We start from the raw sequence: 26,268 nt of genomic DNA, 5'->3' as shown, positions 1-26,268 counted from the left end.
CGTTATATTCACACACACACTTAAAGCTAAGTTTAAATTAATCTTAGATTAGATTTTAAACTGCAAGAAAAAAACAGATCACTCTGACAGGGAAACAAAATAGGGAAAGGGAGATCATACAAGGAGCCAACCAGAACTCAGTAGTGGGTAGTGGTGTAGCAATGTCCCCTTGGGACAGTTTGCTTCACAGGCACAGTAGCCCAGTACAATGTATACGTGCATACACACATAGATACATAAAGCACAATTTACAAAACCTAATCCTGGATTCAAAGGTATTATGATGTCAACATAAACCATGAGGAAGAGGATTCAAATAAAAAAAAAAAATTAATAAAAAATACAGAGGCTTTTTAAAGGACCCTCACTTGATGTATATGTCTTATGTTATCAAGGGTACTAAAGCTTCCTGTAAGGCAGCCTTGTTAAGCACTGCTCCACCATGATATTCACATCTTTAATTCAAATGTACCATTTAATTCATTTTTAACTTCTCAGCAGGAGTTCGTGCAGTTGGGCTTTGACTGCCATGCAGATTTAATCTGGTCTATTCATTTTGAATGGAATCATGATTTCCATACCGTCATCATAACACCATATTTTGCTCAGAAGCAAACCCAGCGACAGTATGCAGTAGATGCCCCAAAAAAACAAGATGCTGAGATGATGTTCAGATTTATGATTTGTTCACACCAGAGCTGTTCACAGCTTATGACAAAGAGAAATAAGACTAAATAAATACAAATAAGGAGTCTTAATGACATAAAAACAGCAGTTTATGTTGTTGTCATTGTTTCGTTTTGTTTTTTAAATAAAAATTCGAAAACATGTCCCCAATAAATTGGTACACAGTCTGAGGCTTGTCCCACCATTCAGTCATTACCTTCACACAGTCACAACAATTTGCTCAAGCACTACAGGAGCCAGTTAAACCAATTAGTTTAAAACAAGTGCACTGTTGGATTAAGGGGGTTAACCGTGTCCGTGAATTGGTCTCAAGCCGTCCGTCCAATGTGCCCTCCTTTATATGCTTGTAATTGAATTTCGCACAGAATTAAAAGCAGATTAAGCTGATGCATTTTAAATCACCCCATTCATTTCCAAACCTTGTTCATGCACCATGCGCCTCTCCGCAGAAATGCCCGAACACCCCGTTTCTCTCTATTTTTACGTGAGTGGGCATTCGGGTTGCAGCTCAGAGCTCGTTGCTCGCTGCAATCTGCTGTGTTGGTGTTTGACCCTGCAGTGGCTTTGAATGGAGACAGAAGGGAGAGCAGCGTCATTCTGACGAGTGGTCCGTGCGGAGCGCATTTAGAATCGCGTTTGCAGTGTGCTCAAACAACCTGCGGTCACTGCAGACGTACAAGCAACAGCTGCAGTTCATCGGGCACACAAAACACCTGGAAGCATGTCTGGCATCACTGGGAACGTGGATTGCGAGGAGTGCTTATCTTCTGGACATCTACCCAACAGCACGGAGTTACATGTGCATCCCACCTTGGATGACGACGAGGAACTTCTGAGATACATTTGGAGAGAGTATTTACACCCCAAGCAGTATGAATGGGTTCTCATTGTGGCTTACATTATTGTATTCTTCGTTTCACTCATTGGGAACTCGCTTGGTGAGTCGTACCTTTAAATACATTCATTTCTCTCTCTCTCCATTCATCTTAACAACTTGCAAAAATCATAAAGCAAAAGCACACTTCGAGCAACTTTTTCCCACCTCCCCATAATATCAGCGCAAATATTACTTGAAGTATGAGAAAAATCCAAATCAAGAGCGATCAATAACTAAAGAAGCGCATTCCCCCCCTCTGTGATGTTCACTAATCGCAGTCGCGTCTCTGCTGATGTGGAAGCATCAACGAGGAGGAGAAACCGTCAATCAGTCCAGGAAAGCGAGGTTAATTTTGGAAAATCGGTAACCTTTTGATTTCTTTGAAGATACATCGAGTAAAAATAAATTATTTCACACCGTGCATTTGCGTAACTTGCAAGTTTTGCAGACCTATTGTCTGCGAAATTCCATTACTGGACTGCTTGTGTATTTTCTCAATGGTTTAGCAGCAGGGGCAGTTTTACTATTTAGCAAAGAGAAGTCAGACTGACCTGTAGCTCTGTTTTTTTTATTGTGAAATTTCTTATCGGGCTGCTACCACACATTTGAGAACCTCCTTCTTTGTGTCAGTGTGGGAGTCTTAGTTATGCTCTACTGAAGAACGATTGTCACAGTCACTAAAATAACCTGCTCTTTTTCCGCTTGCACTTTGATCTATTTCAACTTTGAAAGCTGTCTTTGTGCAGGCTTGTGTTCTATGCCTCATCTCAGGGATCCCACTAGCTGCTTTAGACTTTTTTTTGGTAACAAGGAAAAGGGCCCCCACATAGATGCAGCTGTGCACTGCAGAATTGCACTCCAGCTTGGAAGGCTGAAGGTGTGCCACATTATCTGTCATTTTAGGCAGCATTTATCAATCTAATAATTTGTATGGTATTTTAGCGAGGAAGACAGCATTCACCCTCTTGCCATCTTCATTATCCTTAATGCAACACCCACTCCCCAGACAGTGGATGACATTTTGAAATGGGCCACTGGAAATGCTGTCCAAGAGAATTTTGTAGATGCTTTCAGAAAACAGCTTTCCACCATGTGCAGAGTCTACTTCCCCTTTTATGCTTTTAGTCTCACAATGGAATGAACAGACACTCTGAAAATGATACATGAGTGGATAAGTTACGATTCCAGAAATCAGACAGGCCAGCTATTCACAGTCTAATGTTCAACAGTTTCATATTAAACATGTTAAGTGAAATAAGCAGGGTTATCATTTGCTTTTTAAAGCTCAGATTACAAAAATATGTGCTTTATAGTACTGGTTTACTAATAATACCTGGTTGCTGATGTAATCAATGCTTTAGTAAATACTTCATAAATGACACAGAAACAAATTAGTTATTTTGTTTATGAGCAAAATTTGCATTTCTTTGCCGAACAGAGGAATCAAAGACATTGGAGGGGTCCATGTGTGTTTAATCAGTATGGCCATGAGTTTCAAAGCCAGAGATGACAGGTTCTCATTATAACTGTCAGTGTTAGATGAGGAAGCACAGCGCAAATCTTTTAAATCATCGCAGCTTCTCTTTCTTTGTTTCCTGCACTGTGTACTGTTTTCTCTTGCTGCAGTTTTACATGCTATGAACAGCAGGAAGTGACAACAGAGGTGTCACCCCTGCCTGGAGAATCTCTTCCATAGACAGAAGTGAAGAGAAAAAAAATCATAAAATCAGCATTTACTGTTGCATTTTTTATTCCTATAGGGGAAAAGGAATCCAGTGGAATTTTTGCTAGAGCTGAAAGTATTTGTTCTCATAGTAAATGGCCTTGCTGCTGTAATGGATTCAGGCACACATTGTACAGTAGGTACTCAATTTAAAACTTTAGTCTTCCTTTTTGTAGAGGGTCTTTCAGTGTAATCCTCTTTAGCATTTCTTTCCTGACCCCAGTATACTCATCTTTTAATGGCTGCTTCCAGCAGAATAAAGTACATTGCCACAAAGCTCAAATCCCACTCAAACTGGTTTCTTAAACATGACAGTGAGCTCACTGTACTCAAATGGCCTCCACAGTCACCCAAGCTCAATCCAATAGAGCACCTTTGGGCAGTGTTTCCCAACCTTTTTGTTGGGAAACCAGAGCACCTTAGGGCAGTGTTTCACTGAAATATGGTTTTCTAATGTGAAAACCATATTTCACATTACAAAAATCACACGGCAGAACAAACAAAAATATCACAAAAAGCATATTGATCATTTTTACCTGCCCATCAGGTATAGCAGAATTGGCTCAGTTTGTCCACAGTACACGTTTTTTCTTCTTCTGACCACTACTCACGCTAGGGTCTTAATATGGGTCGGAATTTCTCCAGGAACCAGGTCAGATTGACTAATTTTCCTTTCAAATATTTCTCTATTGCTTTTACACGATGTGCTTTCTTCTTTGCCTTCTTCTGTTTTACTGGCAGTTGGCAGCCCATTTAATTAGAGCAGACAGTTGTACTGCCCTCTAGTGGAAGAGAATGTAATTGCTCTGCATGTTACTCACGCTAATTGCTTAGAGCAGCGGTCCCAACCCCCGGGCCTCGGACCGGTACCGGTCCGTGAGTCGAGAGTTGAGGCTCAGGTGTGAAATGTATAGTTTTCAGGGTTTTTATCGGTTTTCAGCGTTATTTTGTTATCGTTTTTATCGTCTACTCGGTTTTCCTTAGTCTTTTCATGTGTTATGAATGAATTTTCTTTTTTTTCGGTACCGGTACTAGTTTTATTTTGTTGTATTTATCCGCGACACCTTAAAGGCCGGTCCATGAAAATATTGTCGGGTATAAACCGGTCCGTGGCGCAAAAAAGGTTGGGGATCGCTGGCTTAGAGTACCTATCAGGTGGATCCAGATAATCTTCCGAGGCACACCTGATCATTTCTCATGGCACACCTACGTGCCGCGGCACAGTGGTTGGGAAACACTGCCTTAGGTATATGACGGAAGGAGCTCTTCACATCATGGATGTGAGGCCAAAGAATCTGCAGTAACTGTAATGTAACCATGTCAATATGGACCAAAATCTCTGAGAAATGTTTTCATCACCTTGTTAAATGTATTCAATGAAAAAATAAGACCGTTCTCTAAAACTCCAAAACTACCAAGGTCTACCTAACAAAGCATCAAGTGAGTGTAGAGTAGGTAACTAGTCTCCCATTTATTTCATTGCAAACTTCAGTTGGTTTTAACCATAGCTGGACTGGCCATCGGTGGGCGGGCCCGATGCTGACCGATGTGTAAAAGTAACTCAGTTGTTTGGTGGTGGTTTCTATGGCAGAGCTTTCACAGAGTCCAGCAGGTGGATGAGGGAAAGGGGAGGCAGGAGGAGGAGAGACCCGAGGCGGCGGTCCGAGTGTCAGGTGAACTGAACATCAGGTAAGAAGTTATGACCTGCAGTCTGTCTGGGTCAGATATAAACCAAGTTTAGGTGGAGTTTATTTTCGCTGTGCTAACTTTTTACAGTAAGTTACAATAACTCGTACTGCACACTAGCCAACATGACTGAGTTTCTATACAGCTGAGTGGGTGCTATGATGTTACTGATAGTGAACTTTATTTTATTTATAAGGTTAGTTAGTAGAGTTGCCAACTGCTCCTTAAAAAATGGAATGGTCCCTCATTCAGAGAAAGTTATTGTGTCGTTACGCTGTCAGCTGGCTCTTCTTCTCTCATTCTCTGCCCCTCTCTTGCCTGTTGCTACTTCAATCATTAAACTGATCAATGATCAGCTGATCGGCATTGCTGTCTTGTTTGTTTGTCTCCCACTTTTCACCAGAAAGAGGAAACCAGCGGATGTCGCGCTAAACAACAGCAGCACGTTTAAGCTTGATCAGCTGTTGTTAAAATTTATTTAATATTAATTTCTAGTATCAGCTGATGTTTGCTCGAGCCACAGCTGTAAAAGCTGCTGGTCATGATATCGGCTTGGTTATCTGGTGAGAGGGAAACATGAAGATGAAACCAGGAGATGTCCTTACTGAATCATCAGAGCTGAACAGGTGATGGAAAAACAGGTTTACCTTTTAGGTGACATGAATGAGTTGAAGGGAAGTTATAAAATGTTCCAAGTAGCTGAAAGCTGGTAACTGTGCAGGGGCGGGTCTAGCAAAGTTTTGCCAGGGGGCCAGGTAGGGCATTAACAGGGAAAGGGGGGCACAAAGAAATACTTTTTCTTTCTTATTCTCATTTAAAATGTCTAGCTTTTAATAAATAATTATCTGAATCTTACAACCAAAGTTTTTATCTGATGTAAAATGTATAGAAATCATACATATACCAACAAGACAGTGTACATCACTGTCACAACAGTGTCTGTTTTCATTCAAAGGCTTTATGGCTTTTCCTGTAATACCTGGTGGGTCTCTAGTCAAAATGCCCAGGCCAATTTTTTGTCCCAGTCCAACCCTGGTCTTAACTGGTCCACGCTTTTTCTTTAAATCCACAGATGATGAAGCTTTTTAACATTTAGTGCATAAACTTTGGAATGGCATTTCCTCACTCATTAGGTCAACAAAATCAATAGTCTGTTTTTAAATATCTGCTGAAAACACATTTTTAGAGATTAGATTTTCTACTTGTTTTCATTTTTTTGGCAATGTGCCCTATAAAGGGCAGCGGGTATATTATTTGCCATCCGCCAGCAACGTATATCAGAAGCAGATGCTGGCCCTTTTTTTGCCTTTAATGATAAACTTATATATAAACTTATTATGACTGCAATGAGAGGAGAGATCTATGAAGTAGGCATGCACATCTGCTGCTGTGGCAGACACCCACAGGCAGCTGCAGGGGTGGCCGTGGGAGATAGAGTGGGTCGTCTACTAATCGGAAGGTCTGTGATTCAATCCCCGGATCCTGTAGAATGCATGTTGAAGGATCCTTGGGCAAGATGCTGAAACCCAAGTTTCCCTTGATGCTGATCCACTGCAGTGTGTGTGTGTGTGTGTGTGTGTGTGTGTGTGTGTGTGTGTGTGTGTGTGTGTAAATGTTAGACAAAGAATAAAAGTGCTGTATAAATATGTGTGTGAGAACAAGTCCACAGTTACCGTAGAAAAGCACCCAGTCCATTGGCTATTTAGCATACCTTCTGAAATTACTAGTTATTTCCTCAGCTGGGTTCATCTCTGGACTTACAGTAGGTTCATTCTTTTTTCTGTGTGTGTGTGTGTGTGTGTGTGTGTGTGTGTGTGTGTGTGTGTGTGTGTGCCAACATCTCAGATCTGACTTGCTGACTAAAGAGATAACATTCTTTGGAAAATCAATCGGCATATTTTATACATTAACTTGAACCACACAAATCTGTGTACTTGTATAATAAATCATACTGTTATGTAAAAAGTAGAGCAACAAATGTCCTGTGAAACAGTACTATCTTCTGTGTAATGCTCTAATCAGTAAATGCTTGGCGAAAGTTCAAACAAGAATTTAAACATGCATGTTAAATTTTAAAGGACTATTTGACATTTATAAGTCTTTTTTGTTTAAGAATAATTGATCACAAGCTCTTTAAAATAAAGTAGTCCTCCATACTTTTTTTTTTTACTATAACAACAGTAGAAACTGTTTGAACTAACTAACTAATTACCACACAGAGCCTGCAACAATTCAACTCAATAATCGTACACTGTGCACAGCTATCCAGCTGAAACAAGGAAATATTATCCAGCTCGAGTGTTTTTCTGATCACCTCTTGTCCATTACTTAATAGCTTTTAGCAGTACATTGGTTCCAGTTCCACCTGAGTGATTCTGGCTTGCTAAATGTAGCTATATATATATATATATATATATATATATATATATTTAAAGCCCCTCATTATCTTTGCTTCTGCTTCTATGCACTTATTATCTACCTGTGAGTTTCTGCAAGTAGGTTACTGGGAGTTTTCAGGACGAACATTATCAGCTGTTTGGATTATGTTGATATTTATAAATCTATGGTATAATGTGCATTAGTCCTTTTTATAGTTTCATTACAGTGCTATGTTAATTTTGATTAAAAAAAACTCAATTGGGCTGTCAACTGGATAATTTGTTCTCATTCTAAATATAAAAAGAATCCAAAATAATCCACAGTTCAGGTTATTGTTGTTTAACCTCATGAAAGGGAAGCCTGAGACTTCTCAACACAACACTCAGTTCTTGTAACCTTGCTGTGTTGCAGCTAAACTAAATAATAGTTTTAGGATTTGTTTTTGATCTGTTGTTTGTAGTTTATTTATTTCTTACCTCTCCTCGGCTCCAGTCTAGTTTGAATCCAGCAAATCCCAAACCAGGTCCCGGTCCTTTACACTAGAATTACTGAGCCTTTTTTTCCCTGGTGCAAGTCCCTACTACTAAATTTACTAGCCCTGCGCAAATTTACGTAAATTCCCCCGACCCTAACACCTCTTGGCACCCCGCTGAGATTTTCCCAGGTCTTCAGCTCCATTGTTCTCCTGCTTTTGTTGTGCAAAGACACCCTCCCCCAACCTCCAACCATGAGAGATTCAGGTCTTTCCTTCCCTGCAAGGCTACTTTCCTTCCTTACCTGCAGCGTACAATACACCATGTTAGTTTCTATGTGCAATATTTCTCATATGCAATATTAGTTCTTGTCAATCCTTGTCACTACATTGCATGCCTGTCCATAAACATATATACACAGAGTTGTACATACATTTATATAGCCACACCTTACATAATATGCATAAGGTCTAGTTATACACACACACATCTATATCTACATATACATACACATATATACACATATACATATACATATATATATACACATATACATATATATATATATATATATATATATATACACATATACATATATATATATATATATATATATATATATATATATATATATATACACATACATATATATATATATATATATATATATATATATATATATATACATACATACATGCACACGCACGCACACACACGCACACACACACAGATAGATACATAGATAGATACATAGATAGATATATATGTGTGTGTGTGTGTGTGTCAGATAGATAGATAGATGATAGATAGATAGATAGATACATAGATACATAGATACATAGATAGATATATATGTGTGTGCGTGTGTGTGTACACACTAATATTTTTGAATACACGTGTCCATATTTATGTTTCCAGATTGTTTGTATAGTGCACTTTCTATACCGTGCTCTTTGTACAGTTTTTATTTAGCTGCTTTTATCTTGCACTGTCCACTTTTTTGCAATGACCACACTAAACCACACTAAACCACACTATAACCACATGCAATGACATGTGGTTATAGTCTGTTATCGTGTTGGGTTTCCTCTTTCTGCCGTCACCGATCATCACGTCTTGGTGCATGGAACTTAGAACACACAAAGTCTTTGTTTTTCTAGGTGCATAAATTGTCAAGGAGACACCGCCACTTCTAAGCACTGAAGTGGAGAATACCTCTCGCTTTGCAGTATCTTTTGCAAGTTGAGGAAGTTCACACTGGACTTTATTCACCGTGCCCAGTAACATTGTTTTGTGCTGCAGCAGTCTGTGCGACAGTAACATTAAAGTAAAGAAATTGTCCGTTGTGACATTTCTCCCATCATCCAAAAACGGCTCCATCAGTTTCATGACCACGTTCTCTGCCAGCCTCTCTCCCTTCTGACGACTGGGGTCCTTTCCCAAGTAAGGAGATGCACTGCAGACATATTTGTTGTCCAAATCCATGGCCATCCAGAACTTGATCCCAAATTTGTCTGGCTTGGTTGCAATATACTGTGTGAATGGGCAGTGAAGTGAAGCACGAACGATTTGCTACTGCACTGGGCATTCCAATGACCTCCTCAACCCACACAGTGCCGTCTTTTGCCGTGTGGCTCTGGCTGGGCTTCCCAGTACCACGGGGCCTCTTCCATGGAGGCATGTTGGGTTCTTGTTCCGTCTCCTTTTCAGAGTCTTCTGAGGAGGTATCAGTGGCCTGCTGGACAAATGAAACCTCTCCTCCTCAGAATCTGCTTCGTCCATTTCCGGAAGCAAGGCCAAAGCCTGTTGCGCGGAGAGGTTCTTCCTGCGTGGCAGTGATACGGAGGCCATCCTGATGTGCGTTCTCAGAAATGCGAACAAGAAATCATTCTCCCGCCTGGGTCGGTCGACTTTTATGCACAGCACTGTGCTGTAGTCAAGCAATGCCACTTCCTCACATACACAGTGACAATGGAACAATGGAAGATCTGTGCTGAGAGTCAAGGAAGGTGTGAATATGTGTCTTTTATATTTGCAGGTCAGTCAATGTGTGGGATATTTTGTATAGGCACGGCAGGCATTTCTGAAAGTTGTAACACAGAGGTTTGGCCTGACTTGGATCTGAGCAACTCTGAGTGAGCAAATGCAAATGTGCCAGGCCTCAAGGATAATGGGTGGTTTGCACAACAAAAGCTGGAGGAGAAACGAGCTGACGACTTGTGAAAATCTCAGCAGGGGTGCTTAACACCTCGGGACTTGCACCAGAAAATAAAAAACCCAGTAATTCTAGGGGGTGTTGGGTTTAGGGAAGTTACGCAAATTTGCGCAGAACCTGCGCAAATTTGCGTAACTTCAAATTAACGACGCAAATTTGCACAGAACTTCTGTGCATATCCAGGTGATGGAGCGTCTTCACATCAGTCTTATCTCTGCTTTTTGTAGAAGATATCCTTTGGTTTTATTGGGCATTGACCTCGCTTAAGAGTGGTTCACAGCTGAGTGTGAAATGCAAGGAATGAGAATTAGCACTTCCGAGTCCAGGGCCGTGGTTCTCGGGCGCAAAAGAATAGAGTGCACACTGCACTCCACCTTTTTCAGGGCTGACTCACTGATGAGTGCTTTTTGAGGGGGAGTTAACATATTTTAAGAAACTGTAGCAGGAGACTGACAGATCAAGTGGTGCAGTGTCTGCAGTGACGTGGATGGTGTGCTGAAGAGAAAGCTAAGCGTGTAGGCAATACAGTAGATTTGACGATTGAACTACGTTCCTACCTTCACCTATGACCATGAACAAGAGGCCGAGCCCGATTGCAGCGTAACTAAGGAAGGTTTCAGAGTCACAGACCTAACTATAAGCTTTATCTGAAAGGAAAATTTTAAGCCTGATATTAAAAGTGGGGAGCGTATTTGTCTCCTGAATCCAAACTGGGAGCTGGTTCACAGGAGAGGTGCCTGGAAGCAGAAGGCTCTGCCTACCATTCTACTTTTAAGTACCCTAAGAGTCTTAGGAGTAGGATTAAGTAAGTCTGCAGTTCAAGAGTTAAGTGGTCTCTTGGGGTGATACTGTACGATAATTTCTTTAAGATAAGATGGGGAATGATTATTTAAGATATTGTATGTGAGGGAGAGGATTTTAAATTAAATTTTGTGTTTAATAAGGAGCCAATGAAGAGAATTCAATATGGCTTCTCTTCATTGGTTCCGTCATTGATTTGGCTCTCTGTTTAGTTCCTGTCTGTACTCTCACTGCAGCATTTTGGAACAGCTGAAGGCTTTTTGCTTTTTGGGGAGTTTTTCGGACATCCTGATAATAATAAATTACAATAAGTCAGCCTAGAAGTAATAAAAGGAGTCTATAGGTATATAATTTAAGTTGAATTTACTGTCAGAGGCCATAAGAAGATTATTTGTAACTACTACAAACATAGATTGATTTTCGCAAGGATATTTCTCCTGTATAGTAAAAAGATAATATTTTATATCACTGCCGTAATATAAACACTAAAACTAACTGTAGAATCTTCCATTTCTTCATTTTTAAACTCTTATTTTGTGGTGCAGTAATTTCAGTAACAGTAATTGTTCAAATATTTCATTTACAAAACATTACAGATAAAGTGGGAGATACTGCATATAATTTTAAACTGATTTTAGCATTTTATTTTGGGTTTAGACCAGAGAGTAATAGAAAAGCCTGTAATCTGTCAACATTTTCTTAAAAATTATGATATTGAATGTTAGTATTCTATCGTGGCCATAAACAGACATTTCAATGTAAGCAAAGTTCTAAAAATGATCTATTAATCATACATTTTATAAAGAAATAAAAATTGGACTTGTCATCAGAGTTGGCACTGAAAATTGCAGTTTCTTTATTTGTAGTTCACTTCTGGCTCCAAAAACAGTAAGAGACAGTATGACAGCAGGCAAAATGCAGTCACTTACCCTTTAAAGCCTGACTTCAGAAACCAGTAAGCAATCAGCTTAATCACAATTTGTATCACGTCAGCTGCTTCCCCGATACTCACTCCTGTTTTTGGATTTAACTGAAATCAACAAGATGTTAGCAGATGTTTCACAAGCTATCATGGCTGATTTCTAACTCCTAGACATAAGGTAGTATGAAAAGTGGAATTCAGTAAGTGAATCTATTCAGCATCATCACTTTAAACATAAACGGATGTTTTCTAGCCTTGATGTAATCTAACATTGAACGCCACAGCCTGCCCTGCACCATTACTGTAAACCTTACAACAGTACATCAAACTGCCTGATATAGTATTTGAATAACAATGTTAGTGTAGTCAGAGCATGCAGTATTGCCAGTGAAAACTCTGATGATTTGCTCTCAAAGCTGCTCAAATAATCCCCCCCCACACACACACACACACACACACTGCCTAGCTCGTGGTCTCAGCATCACTGAAGTAAGGAGAGCATGATTAGTATATTGGGTTCAGCTGCCCCATCAGCCAGCCCGGCACCATTGCACCATTACCCATTGCACCACCCCTCCTCTGCAGCGGAACCGCAGACCACATCCCGCCACAGTTAGTATACTTCATTTGTTATGCAAGATGTTTTACAGAAACATAATTCAACAACACACTGCACATAGATCCATCGGATCTAAAAACTAAAAATGTATTAAGCCATCACTAAGGGCATAATTGAGCAGTCCGTACCTATGAAAATCTCTCAAACTTTCTTGCATCTTTTTTTCTCTCCCTGGGAAATATAACAACTGTGTATTTATGGAGCTAGCAGACAGAGTTTGTGTCAAAGTGTACGGAAAACTTTGTGTGTTTGGTGATATTTGTCAAACTGTTTGAAAAGCTGCATTTTAAATGATCTTCCTTTAAAAATTTGGTTTATGCTCACTTGTACCAAGTGCCATGACTGCAGCTATATTTACTTTGCACCATAAATGCACAACCAGGTGAGAAGAAAAACAGGGCTGACGGATGTCATTATTTTGTCATTACTGTGCAAGTGTCACCTTGCTATCAATGCAAGCAACATCAGGCTGCAGCACACAATCAAATATGCATCAACCTGCTGATCAGATTCAATTAATCTTCACGAATTGAAGGTGCTGTCCCAAATCGTTCCAGCACACTTAAAAAACCTTGGTGTCATCAGATGATCTTCATCTCTTCATCTCAATAGTTTTTTGGGTTTTTTTTACTTTAACATCTTAGTCTCTGCAATCTGTTTCTTGATTTTAGCATGTTGTCTTTACATTTTGGGCACATGAAGTATCAACAGCGTGTTGACAGGTGCTTAAAGTCTTTTCCGAGTTCAGATCTCACTTGTATGCACAACAGGTCAGCATCATTGGCTCTGTCTGTGAGCGTGAGCGTTAAATGGCAGAGGTGGTGACCCCTATTCTGTGTCAAAATGTCAGTCTCTCGTTACTTGTTGATTGCAGTGATTCAGTGTTTGATGCAGCTCGAGTTCCCTTTCTCAGATGTCTTCATTCCTTGCAGGTTAGCATTCACATGCCTGTGCAGACTCTGCTAGTCGAGTGCTTATATACCATTTCACTCTGACACAGCCTACGTTCAACCGTTTATTTTGAAGATCAAAGTGCTTCAGAACAGCCGTCATATATTCTTTTTGCTTGTTCAAAACTTGCTGTCACTTAGAGAGAATGAGAGAAAAGGATGCTGCCATCTTAGAGCCAACAGTTAACTGACATTGTACATTAATTTAATATGATTTTTTTTTCATGTATTAGGACTCCTGATACTGAAAAACCAGTCACGTATTCATGTGCATCACTTGACTTTACACATAAGGTTCTTGATCGATACACAAAAAGCTCTTCAGTGAAATCAAGTGGATAAACAGCATTTTCAGAACTCATTTGATACAATATGAAAAATAACATTGCCCACTGAAGCTTAAATGCCAACAGCGCTGCGTTGTGCAAAAGGTATCTCAATTTTGATTAAAAATTATTAATAGATTACCTAAATTAACATATCTGTCTCCCTGATGAGCCCAATTCAAATCCTTGTGTGGCTGAACAAGAGGGAATAAAAATGGAAAGATGTATGAAAATAAAGCAACACATAAGCAGACATATGTTTTTCCTTAATATTGGAGAAATCATTTCTCAGAATATGGAGCCTGTAATCAGGGCTGCTTTTCACTCTCTTTTGAGTTTGTTTACACTGTGAACATTTGTAGAAGAACATATTGTAAGTATAAATTTCTTTGCTTAAGAGCATGAAATTGTTTGCTGTGCACCCAGATGGATTTTAATTAGATATAAATTAGACAGAGACCCAGATACAGATAAGTTGAACTAAGACCTTTTTTATCTAACTGAAGCTTTTATACCAGGCGCTGCCAATTCAAAGTGACTTTGCTTGACATAGACTGACATGTGATATGGACTTTTATGCAGCTTCCCTAAAGTTTGTTGTGATTTGCTTGCCTTTGATCTGAAATGACATGACGTTGAGACTGTATTTTCTTTCAGACGGTATCTGAAAAATGACAAAGAAAGAAATCCATACTTAAACGGATTTGATTAAAGAGGTCAACCAGATGAACAAAGACTACAGTGGACCATTCGATTCCTTCATTTCCTGCTGTTTGTGGAAGAGATGTGCTCTCCTTTCATCTTTTGTCCCTGCACGTTGCTAATCAAATTACTATATGCTTGTAGCGCTGGCCTTATAGGGTTTCGCTTTTTTTTCTTTCTTTTTTTTTTTTTACATTTAACTGATCAATGAATAGCACATGCGTAAGAGACCAATTGAATATGGGTAGGCAAAATCTTGCTGTTTTCTGTCACAGGAGGTCATTTTTTCTAAAGATCTGTGTGGCTCTTTGTTGAATCTGTTCATGGTATATAAAGTATAAAGCTAAAGAAAATATAAATTGGATGTTAATACTTCTGTTTTCCATATTATTGAAGATAAATTCATCCCCAGCATTGCAGCTTTAATGCAAGTAAAGTAGTTTGCCTAACAAGCGAAAAATCGCTAGAACGATCTCAGGAGGAGACACAAATACCCCGGAGGTGGGTTTTGTCAGGAAGGACAGCCAGTGTAGAAAATCTGCCATATCAAACATGCGGAGTTACCCGCTCTGGCAACCCCTCATGAATAAGAGCCAGCTGAAAGTAGCTTTAATGTAATGTTTCAGTTTTACACAGTGCCTGTTGTGCTTTTGCCCCTATACCTGAATGTGAAGCTTTAAACTTTCGTATATGTATCCTTTACTGATACACATCTCAAACATAGCAAGCAGTTGGCAGCCGCAGGCAGCGCCCAGAGATTCAAGCTCTAAGCCAGCACATTGGTCAAGAGCAGTAGCGGTTTTAGATACGGGCGACACGGGGGGCATCGTGGTGGGGGGCGGCATCACGGGCATCGGCAAAAAAAAAAAAAAAAATGCTTGTACTCATGATGCTGCCCGGACGTCAGCCAGCGCATACTGGGAATGGCATAAGCACCGATCGGTTTTCTATCGCCCATTTGCTGGGAGTAAGGGCGCCCTCGTTTGCCAGGTGCGCCTGCTGCTTGCGGCGCAGAGAGGAGAGGGCGGGGCGGCGGGGGATTTTCTGACCGGCTGGAGCAGCATCTAATAACCATCTCGCAAAGTAAAACAAAATAAAAACAAACCAACAAACACGAAAACACCAGACATTATAATACAGACTTATAATTTGCACCGATGTTTTTTCGAAATTCTATACACGAAAAGTGAGCGCGAGAGCCCTCGGTGCGCCTGCTTGCTGCTGAAGTCAAAGTAAACTTTATTGTAATCTCCGCTACATACAGTCCAGTATGTAGAGAGAAGAGACGACGAGGCTCCAGTTGCAGCAGTGCAAGTAAACAAACAATATATATAAGAAGAGTAAGAAAATAACTATGCACTTTAGGACCAGGGGTAAAAGGATCAATAACAATTTAAAATTTACAGTTTGATGATTTAAAGTCTCAGACACAAGCCGTCGAAAGGGGAGGGGGGCCCTGCTGCTTCCAAATAGAGCACATTTCATTTATAATGTTGTAAATCCAAGTACATTATGTATTCATGATTTGAATCCTGGGTTGTGTGAAGAGGGAGTGTTCGCCCAGGGCGCCAAACAGGCTAGGACCTTGAAGGAGAGTTTACCTATCAGGATTTTGACAGTGAGAGCAACCAGAGTTCCTACAGAAATCTTCTGCTAGCACGTGGAGAACATGCAGACTCCGCAGAGAAAGGCCTCTCTCTGGTTTGAATGTCTAACTTTTTGCAGTGATGCAATGGTAGTCAGTGATGCAGGCATTAGAAAGAAAAGCAGCGTACAGACAACTTTCCCTCTGCAGAAAAGATATAATCCTAGCTCACACTGCATGTTAACATACAATAGAACAAAGGGCAAGGAGAATATTAGTTTATATTTGAACAGTGTGTTTTACTGCAAAAAGATTAAACACTAATTCAGTCAAACCAAATGTGTGTGTTGACATCAGTATTACTCTATTCTAGATCCTCTGATTTATTCACAGCATTGTAGCAACTTTTCATATTCAAAGCACTGATCAGATATGCACAAGAAGATAATTTAAGTTGACTGTATCTTCTCTTTGATGTTGTATGTAGTTCAGTTACAGTCTAGACCTTTTATCCTCCTTATATAATCCACCCCAGGTCTGCACCATCACAGCACATATACAGGCCTGAGGCAAAAGTAAATATATGAGCCCTCTTTATACACATATCTTACCGCAGTCATAATTGAAGCTACAGGGTACTGAATGGATTGAGGAGCAAACTGAAGAGCCAGAAAGCCAGTCTGATCTGCATGGGTATGTATGCATTGAGATTTTGATTGGAATTTTCCAGCTGTTAAGGAGGGGGAAACTTCTTTCTTTTTCATTATTTCTGGTATGTTTACTTGTGTGAGCTAATTGGAAAAGTGTACTAAGAGGAATTTTTTATTTATTTATTTATTTTTTTGCCTGTCCCGTTTGGATCTTTAGCCATCAGAATTGTTGTCTGAAGGCCAAGAAAGATGCCAAGTGGATTTACTTTACCAAGTGGATCGTCATGGCTTTGCCATATTGGTCCATTTGATTGTCCTTTATTATAATTATGTATTTATTTTATTTTCATTTTTTAAAGACGGGACAGACATGACTGGGGGACAGGACAGGGAGAAAGAATGAAAGAAAGAGAGGGAGAGAAAGAAAAATAGAGGGGAGAAGAGATGGTGAGAAAGGGGGAAGAAAAAAAAAAGAAAACCAAACAAAACACCTGGATCACCTGTATGGAGATAAAAAAAACCAGAAGAGAAAACAAACAACAAAGAGCAACATAATAAAAACAACACCATCACAATAAACTAGCTAACAGTAGATAACAGTAGATACTTTTTTAATTTCACCTGTTGAGAATGAAAAAAGAAAACAAGCAGAAGAAAACGAGAGCAATAGAATAAACAACATCACAATGATCTATGGGAATATAACAGTAAATACTAAATATTAATCATTATTGTGCAACATATCTTACCGCAGTCATAATTGAAGCTACAGGGTACTGAATGGATTGAGGAGCAAACTGAAGAGCCAGAAAGCCAGTCTGATCTGCATGGTTATGCATTGAGATTTTTATTGGAATTTTCCAGCTGTTAAGGAGGGGAAAACTTCTTTCTTTTTCATTATTTCTGGTATGTTTACTTGTGTGAGCTAATTGGAAAAGTGTACTAAGAGGAATTTCTGTTTCTTATTCATTCTAAAGTGAATCCAAGCCTAGTGAAGACTTTGCTCACCTCCTGTAGGGTCATTCTGATGCAAAATTACAAGCTTCTGTAACATCTGCATGTCAGAGTGGGAAAAAAGCATATGCATATTAAGTAAATTCAGCGGTTTGCTACATTTTGCTTGTCATGTGTTATCACTAACACCAGCACCTGTGCTTTTCCTTCTATGACAACTGAAAATGTCTGCTGCGAAAAAGGCCAGTGTGCCATCCCTCTGAAGTTGCCCTATGCTATCTGGCAACAAGATGTTAGCAACAGATCATTTAAGTCCTTCAAGTTGTGAGACGGAGGTTCCTCTGAACATATTTTTTATCTAGCAGATCCACCAACACCTTGCTGTTGGTCAGCAGTCACCGTTGCTGACCAGAAAACCCCTGCAAACCTCGGTGATTTGGAAATGATCCAAGCCATTCATCAAAACCTTCATCATGTGGTCTTTCCAAAAGTTGGTCCACGTAAATCCTAAATCTTAGCATCATCCCTTTCATCCATGAGTGGATATAACGTCTTGGCCCATTGGTGTATATTATGAAACATGCAGGGGTATAAATCCAATACATACGGTCACTAAAAGATAGTAGATTGTACCTGAAGTCCACCCTGGTCTCTGTCTGTGAGGTAATTTTCCGCTCTATTGTTTTTAGTTGTGCAATGTTGCATTTTCTTGTCAGCCTTTTTCCAGGAGCTCTTCTTGGAGTGAATCAATTCTCTGCGGCAATACCATCTAACCTATAATTCTTATCCTCGCTAGAAACAAAATGTTGAAACGGCAGCACATGAAATGAGGGAAGGCAAAGCTACAGCGGGAGTTTTTTTACGTATTTGTCAGTCACCGTGTTGTCGAATAAATCAGAATCCATTTGGGAAATGACTTTTAAAGTTTAAAAAAAGTATACATTAAAGCTTCATTTGCATTTGAAAGCATCTCACCTTGAATCATTAAAGGAGTTAGACAACCTTTGGCAAATGTGTGCATTGCATTCCCTGATTCAAACTGTTACTTTCGGGAGTGCTGTCTAATTTGTTTTTGTTTGTTTTCTTTCCTTCTGGAAAAATATATTTTGTGACAAAAAATGCATTTCTTCCACTTCAGAGATATTATTTTTTTTCTCTACCAACCTTCCAAATCTTTTTATTTTCTAGGTTATAATTTCCCTGCACAGGAATGAATACTAAAAGCAATTTCAGAAGCAACAGCTGCCTCCCAGATACACAGAATATACTGTGACTATGCACTATGCACTAATGTGGCATGAAAAGAAGAGAGAATGAATTTTATTACCTTGACATGTGACACCACTGATTTCAGCTGTGCATGAAGAAAACAAAAAAGGCAATGTTTGAACCCACAGTACCGTGCAAATATCTTGAGCTACCCCACATTTCTTTATATTTTACTTTCAAAGGTACTTTCTTCTAATTTTTTATTTTGTAGTTTCTTACAGGACATGTCTTTAGACTTTTTTTTCTCATTTGGACCGCTTTTCACTGATTTTCAGTTCAGTCCTTGAACCTGACCTGTAGGAGTCCTTTTTTGTGTTGTTACCTTATGTGTGCCGCTAGGAGTCACTTTTTGTAGAAACGTGTAATTAGCGCCAGGTGTTATTGGTCGAAAGAAGCAAACAGTTTGTGACCGCTGCGCTGTTGTGATAAATGACGTTGGATAAAGAGAACTGTTCAACAACTACTGATGGAAGTGCATTAAAGATGGGACAAGACAAAATAAGTGCGGCTGGAATTACTGGACTGAAGTTTCATGCATAACAGTGGCGTCGCGTCACCAACGAACACCTCAGTGGCTTCAAATGTAGGTTTAGCCTCTACATGGCCGTTATTAGAGGAATGGGGTTTTTTTTTTGGTTTTTTTTTGGTTGTTAAGCCAAAAAAACAATTGAGTCATTCAAGCATGAAAAAACGTGCCTACTGCAACTCTATTAAGTGGAGTCTATGAAAAATCCCAGAGATAAGAGAAAATAGCGTTTTTGCACCAACATGGTGATTCCCAAATAGTTATTAACTGGAAAGTTGGCATGTTTCAGCATGGTGTGCAGTATATCCTTAAAAGATTGGGGCGAACTGAACAAGTGGAGAACAAAAGAAGAAATAGCAAACCTAAAATAATTTCTACAGCAGATGAGCAGTATCTGAAAGTCGTGTCCTTAATAAATATGAAGAAATCCAGTAAAGACATGACACAGGACCCAATGGATACATCCGGCCCTTCTACTGTTTACTGAAGTCTAATTTGGCTACGTTTTTGGTTTTGGTTATTCACTCCACTTGGGCACATTCTACGTGTCACTTACTGTTTACTTTTTGTGCAATGGGTATGACAGAAAGAGGAGTGCTAACATGCTAAATAATGAACTTGAACTTTCAGAGTTCTTCAAACAAGAGCTTTCAAGAAGTGAAGTGTTTTCAGGTTAACAAGCAAGCAAAAGTGTTCTATAGTGTTTTAAATCGGTACTTTGCATACGGAATAAACATGTGTAGTCAAAGACTGTAGACCTTCACTTTGTGACTCAGGGAGACAAGAAGCCATTTTTAAGATAAGATAGATGAGATAAAAAACCCTTTATTAGTCCAACAGGTAGGAAAATTCACATTATTAAAAAAGCAAAGTGGACGTGGCAGAAATAAATAGATGCAGCACAACTAATAATGCTGTACAGAAGCAATAAAAGAAAATGTAAACAATATAAGGTAGAAGAAGATTAGATGCCTAGCAGCAAACCAGGATACTTCATAGTGGCATAGCAGGCATTGAGTGTTGAACTTTGAAATATGTACAGACCACAGAGTGTGCATGTGTGTGTTCATATGTGTACAATCACTGCTGTCATGCATTTACTGCTGTTGACTCTGACAGCAGATGGAAGGAAAGACAGCTTGGCACACTGTGGGTGCAGCAACCTGTCACTGAAGGAGATGCTCAGTGCTGTCAGAGCGACCTGCATGAGATCGGAGGTGTTCTCTAGAAGGGATGACAGTTTAACCACCATACTTCCATCTGGTCAGGAGGGTGTCCCAAAACAGAGCTGGTCTTCTTGAACAGCCTGTTCAGTTTTTATTATCCTCAGCAGAGATACTGCTGCCCCAGCAGACCACACACACACACAAAAGATGGCAGTTTCCACCACAGAGTCATAGGAGGAGTTCAAGAGCTCCTCTTGCAATCCAAAAGACCTAAGTCTCTGTAGCAGATACAGCCTGCTCTGTCCTTTCCAAGATTGTATTTCTCTTATTAGTCCGGTCAATTTATTAGTCAGTTGAACACCCAGGTACATATATGAGTCCATCATCTCAATCTCCACGGAGATTAAGAGGGAGAAACAGGGAGAAAAGGCTTTGCTATGCCAGTTTACGTAAGAACTAAACTGAAAGTCAGTGGCAACAGGTCTTACGGAGTAATCCAAACCTGAATTTTTTAAACTGAAATTGTTGTCAACATGTACGGAGGAGGTCAGGAGACAGGCACAACAATGAGTGTCTACAGCCATGTAAAAGAATAAAGGTGACCAAATATTCACTTTAAAGCTTGTTAGAATTGTACAAACTGTGTTTTGCCTTGAATTCTGTAATTCCACGTATGTTTGTACATGACTAAATAAATCACTGCAGCTGTTTTCCTGTCAAAATTTTAAGAAAGGCCCAAGATTTTTGCACAATACTGTACATGAGCTTTTTTTTCTTTTAATGTCTGAAAGTTTTATAATCGTTTCCTGATTTAGGCAACTGAAACAATGCTGCAGTTAAATTTTAGTTCAGACTTTGTGTATGATAGCATACACAGAGTGTCAAGACACTGGTGGCTCAAATAGAATTCACATGCACTGATGTGATAAATGTTTGCCTTTCTTTGGCCCATCCTTGATTGTGCATCACTTTCAGTTTGTTTTGCAGTATGGAAGAACCGTCACATGCGCACCGTGACAAACTATTTCATAGTGAATCTTTCCCTGGCTGATGTGCTGGTCACCATTATCTGCCTGCCTGCGAGTCTTGTGGTAGACATCACAGAGACGTGGTTCTTTGGAAACACTCTGTGCAAAATTGTCCCTTATCTGCAGGTAAGCCTTGAACCCTGACATCTGCTTTTCAAACAGGATATTGGAATCTTTGACCTTTTCATAAGCAATTCACAAGGTCTGTTGATGCAAGCCAAGACCCATATTTCTATTATTCTACCATTTTTCTTCATGGTATTCCTGAGGGTAAAAAAAAAACTCTTTTTCATATCCCCCCAGGATGTGCACTGAGTGAGACCTTTGATGTTACTCTAAAGTGATTTAATGCCTCGGGCAACACTGCTTTAGCGCCACTCTGGCAATATGTATGCAAAAAAGACAATCTTATTTAATATTGTTGATCACAATGATATGTATCGAGAGCATGAACCAAAGTCCCAAACTACCCTGCACAGATTATATATCTCATACTCTTAATAGACTGTGTTATATTATATTGTTTATGCACAGCAAAGTAAATTCTAGCCTCATGGTGGCACGACTTTCACTATATGTTCTGCAGGAATGCAGCTGTAAAGCAAAGAAATTCTAACATAATGTGAATTCTTGTGTGTCAGGAGCTAGTTTAGCAAACATGCTGCACCTCATGGCAATTAATTAGCAATCTCTTTGAAGGTTTTCATAGTGACATTCACCCCGTTTACTGTTGAGCTTTGTATCATAAACTGCTGCTGCAGTATTTGCTTGAGGGCCATCTCCCGCTGCTTTCTTTTTAAATCCAGGAGCATCAACTCTAATTCCCCTTTGGTGATTCATTTTATGTAACATTTTGGTATGATTCCTATTCTACTGTTCTACATTGTATGCTGGGGGTCTATAATACCTTGAATAGGTTCACAGCAGGGCGCAACAGAAGCCAAATGCAGCACATTGTATAATATTTTAAAAATAGGGTCCATATTTCAGCTTGCAGCTGGTGTCCGGATTAAACCCATCCATGATTTCCCAGTGTAATGTGCAAGCAAGTGAAAAATTATCATTGCAATTTACAATGAGCAGTGTGGTGAAAATAATGCTGTTTTGGCCTAAATGCAGCAGGTTGTTTTGTGTGTGTGGGAACGTCATTTTAACATATACATTTCAAAGCATTTAAATGTCACAGGCGGTTCCTGTTGTCTCGCAAACAATGATTCCCTTCCCTCAAGGTTTCTCTCACTGGTTTCAGTGTTTACATATGTTTCATATTCAGCATACTTAACCTGTAACCATCCAGGATGCATCCAAACTCAATAACATCCAAACTCAATGAACAATTGACTTTCTGTCAGTTGAAGGGCAATGAGGATGTGCCCTGCTCTGCCTAAGGTGCAATCTTTCCTTTCTTTTTTAAGATAGTTTAAATGAACATTTTAAATTAGGCAGCGAGATTTATTTTAAGCTAACCCTTTACAAAAACAAGGAACCTCCGCCTTTTATTTCCAAGCAAAATTGACCACCCACTGCTTTTAAACCTGCATGTGGAATTTGTGCCGCTGCTCTGAAGTGAACAGACTCATCTGCAACACAGAGATAAGAGCATCTCCAGCATAGGAGGTGTCCCATGCATCAGTGTTTGCCAATCTATGATTCAGGTCTACAAATACATGTTCTGAAATTATTTTCCTCATGAGCATTTAGTATTTTCTGTAACAACTGCAAACTGTATCAATATTAAATGGTGAACATCTTTGTGTATCTAGTAAAAAGTTTTTTTTCATTCTTCGCAGACCATCTCTGTTTCTGTATCAGTCCTAACGCTGAGCTGCATCGCCCAGGACCGTTGGTATGCGATCTGTCACCCACTGTTGTTCAAGAGTACAGCCAAGAGGGCGCGCAAGAGTATTGTTGTCATCTGGGTTGTGTCGTGTATCATCATGATCCCCCAGGCCATCGTGATGGAGTGTAGCAGCCTGCTGCCTGAACTCACAAATAAGACCAGTCTGTTCACGGTGTGTGATGAGCACTGGGGAGGTTAGTTTTCACAGTTCACAAACTAAATGAGCGCATTATGAAAATATATGTCTCCCTCGCTGCTAGAAGCACAGTTTCAACTTTAACTGAATGACTCACTAAATTACTTAAACAACAACTGCAGTGACATTTATTAAGCTTTTCCACCCCCAGTATAGATGGGTTGATCACGTGTCATACCACTTTTTATCCATAAAGCATGAGCACCTAAGCGGGATGGGTGGATTTTGCTTTGCTCAGATGAAATCGCTCAGGATGCCTCTGTGATTGAAGAAGTCAAAAGAGGAAAACCTTACAAAGAGAGGAAGCGTTTCATCTACTCACATTCATTATATTACAGTAATGATGGTACCTTTAATGACTACCTTTGAAACGTGGATTGCTTTCTTTAATAAGCTTGCAGTCATCATTGAAAGTGTGCAGTGCAAGACTGACAGGCAGAACAGTAATAAGAGGAAAATTATGTTTTTTGTTACATAAAGTACACAAAAATGTCAGAAGTTGATGAGGGGTAAATGAATCAGTAATGACTAGATATTTAAATGGCAGTCAGTCAGTATCTCATGAATGACTCTGATCGAAGAACTATACAAGGACGGAACACAAAGTTCAGAGACTCCACCCATGAAAACAATCAACAGCCTTACCAAATTTGCATTTGGCCTAACTCACCTCTAATTTCGTCTCCTTCCACAGCACTCCAACAACCTTTCACAGATGCTGTTTTTTCTTGAAACGTTTGCGCAAAACTTGATTTCCTGTAGCATGTCAAAACGGCAACCCCTCAACTTCATTTTCATTCTAAAAAGTTATCAAAGTAGTTAAAAAACAAGATAAAATGATAAATATGACTGAGGAATTCTTCCGTGTGCTGATGCAAGATGGTAGGATGACACAGTGGTATGCACCACAGTTCAGGTTCTCTGATATTGTGGCATGAATTCACAGTGCTCTGTCAACAGAAGAATAATTATGAGCAAGAAGTTGAACCCCTTACTTATTGTGCCACCTTTGGGTTTGGACGCTGAAGATTCTTGTTTTGAAAGCAGCTATTTGGCTGACTAAGAGTCAGATCAGCTTGGCAAAAAAATGGATGTTTGCTGGATGCCTGCACTGGCAAATGGTGAAAGTTGTCAGGCCTTTCAGGAAACAAAAATACCAGCCACATGGTAAACTGGGGGAAACTTAAAGGGGAAACTGACTATATTTGTGGAATCTGCTGAATTTGGAATTTTATGAGTAGTGTTGCAGAACATTTAGTATATAAAAAAAGCATTAAACTTTACCCGCTCTCAATCATTAAGCCATTAGTTTGTGCCACTCAACAGAAGGTTCAGTTAATAATAAGCCGCTTATGAAAAAGTGGTCAGTGGACGTGTTTGTTCTCTAGACGATCTTCATTATCGGCTTTTTAGCCTTTAACTACTAAGTAACTACTCATGTTTTCTCTACAATATTAAGTGTTTCCTTTTAAATCCTTCAACAGCTGAGATCTACCCAAAGGTGTACCACACCTGTTTCTTCATTGTCACATACTTCGCACCACTGTGTCTCATGGTCTTGGCATACATTCAGATTTGTCACAAGCTGTGGTGTCAACAGGTGCGTATTCCACCATTTGCTATAAATATTAATTTCACAATGGGCTTCCAGGGTCTGGTGTGCGAGTGTATCCACTTTAATGTATTCATTCAACAGATTCCTGGAAGCACATCAGTGCTGCAGAGGAAGTGGAAGTCTATCAAATGCTCAGCTCCAACTCCAGGACCGGGAGAGTCGGTGAGGGTTAGAACCAGCACGGTTTGTGCTGAGATCAAACAAGTCAGAGCCCGGAGGAAGACAGCTCGCATGCTGATGGTGGTGCTCTTTGTTTTCGCCCTGTGCTACCTGCCAATCAGTGTGCTCAATGTCATGAAAAGGTAATAATCTCTCAAGGAAGCTCTGCTGCATCCCGGATCTACAGTAGAGCTTGCTATAAGCCATATTTTATATAGTTTTTCCCCCCTGACAGGTTTGTGATTAAAATGCATGCAAAAAAAAAAAAGAATGAATAAAATGATACCATGTTTTTTTTTTTATCTCCAGAGTGTTTGGGACATTCAAGAAGACAAACGACAGAGAGACAGTGTATGCGTGGTTCACTTTCTCACACTGGCTCATATATGCCAACAGTGCTGCAAATCCAATCATCTACAATTTCCTAAGTGGTAAGTTTTGAACTCTCCTCTAAGGATTCATTACTGCCCTCTAGTGAACAAACTGGTAACAACAACACAATTCACAGCTTTATCTGCTAATAACCTGAAAACAGAAAAATGGAAATGCGAGCTAAAGTTAATTCTGAGAAAGCAGCAAGTTCTTAATTCATGCATTCATGAAAGAAAAGCTCTTAGAATGATTCGCTGTGATGCCCAGCAAATTAAAGCTATTTTTGCAAAACATTTAAGCTATTTTTAATGCAAGCTTGTAGATGGTTTTTAAAGAAGGTGGACTTTATAAAGATTTTGTTGTCGTTTTTTTCTTAAGGGAAGTTCCGCGAGGAGTTCAAATCAGCCTTTTCTTGTCATTGTTGTGGCCAGCATGAAAATGAAACAAGGAGGATAAGGACCAGAACGCGCACAGACAGTCGAAAATCCCTCTCCACTCAAGTTCACAATGTGGACAACGTGTCACGCATATCAGATCAGATGGTGTAG

The 26,268-nt window shown here is 39.6% G+C and overlaps 1 protein-coding gene across 2 annotated transcripts; it reads left to right on the top strand.

The window, feature by feature from the left end:
* Window positions 1-26,268, top strand: hcrtr2 (hypocretin (orexin) receptor 2). Of its 2 annotated transcripts, none has more exons than XM_085183038.1 (7): window positions 1-1,625; window positions 21,486-21,664; window positions 23,329-23,572; window positions 25,059-25,174; window positions 25,271-25,491; window positions 25,658-25,779; window positions 26,099-26,268. In XM_085183038.1, exons 1-7 carry the CDS (start codon window positions 1,409-1,411, stop codon window positions 26,266-26,268), a joined length of 1,269 nt encoding a protein of 422 aa, XP_085039164.1. In that variant the 5' UTR covers window positions 1-1,408. The 2 variants fall into 2 exon arrangements, with proteins under 2 accessions (XP_085039164.1, XP_085039165.1); XM_085183039.1 differs by lacking the exon at window positions 1-1,625 and adding an exon at window positions 10,194-19,401.

Source organism: Neolamprologus multifasciatus, chromosome 13 (genome assembly GCF_963576455.1).
Source record: "Neolamprologus multifasciatus chromosome 13, fNeoMul1.2, whole genome shotgun sequence".
NCBI classification, from domain to species: domain Eukaryota; kingdom Metazoa; phylum Chordata; class Actinopteri; order Cichliformes; family Cichlidae; genus Neolamprologus; species Neolamprologus multifasciatus.
This window is presented reverse-complemented; position numbering and strand designations above follow the sequence as displayed.

Bases quoted from the DNA above. Each gene is read 5' to 3' on its own strand.
- hcrtr2 (XM_085183038.1), top strand. From the start codon at position 1,409: ATGTCTGGCATCACTGGGAACGTGGATTGCGAGGAGTGCTTATCTTCT. The intron at 1,626-21,485 runs GTGAGTCGTACC...CATCACTTTCAG, and splicing joins ACTCATTGGGAACTCGCTTG to TTTGTTTTGCAGTATGGAAG. The intron at 25,175-25,270 runs GTGCGTATTCCA...TTCATTCAACAG, and splicing joins ACAAGCTGTGGTGTCAACAG to ATTCCTGGAAGCACATCAGT.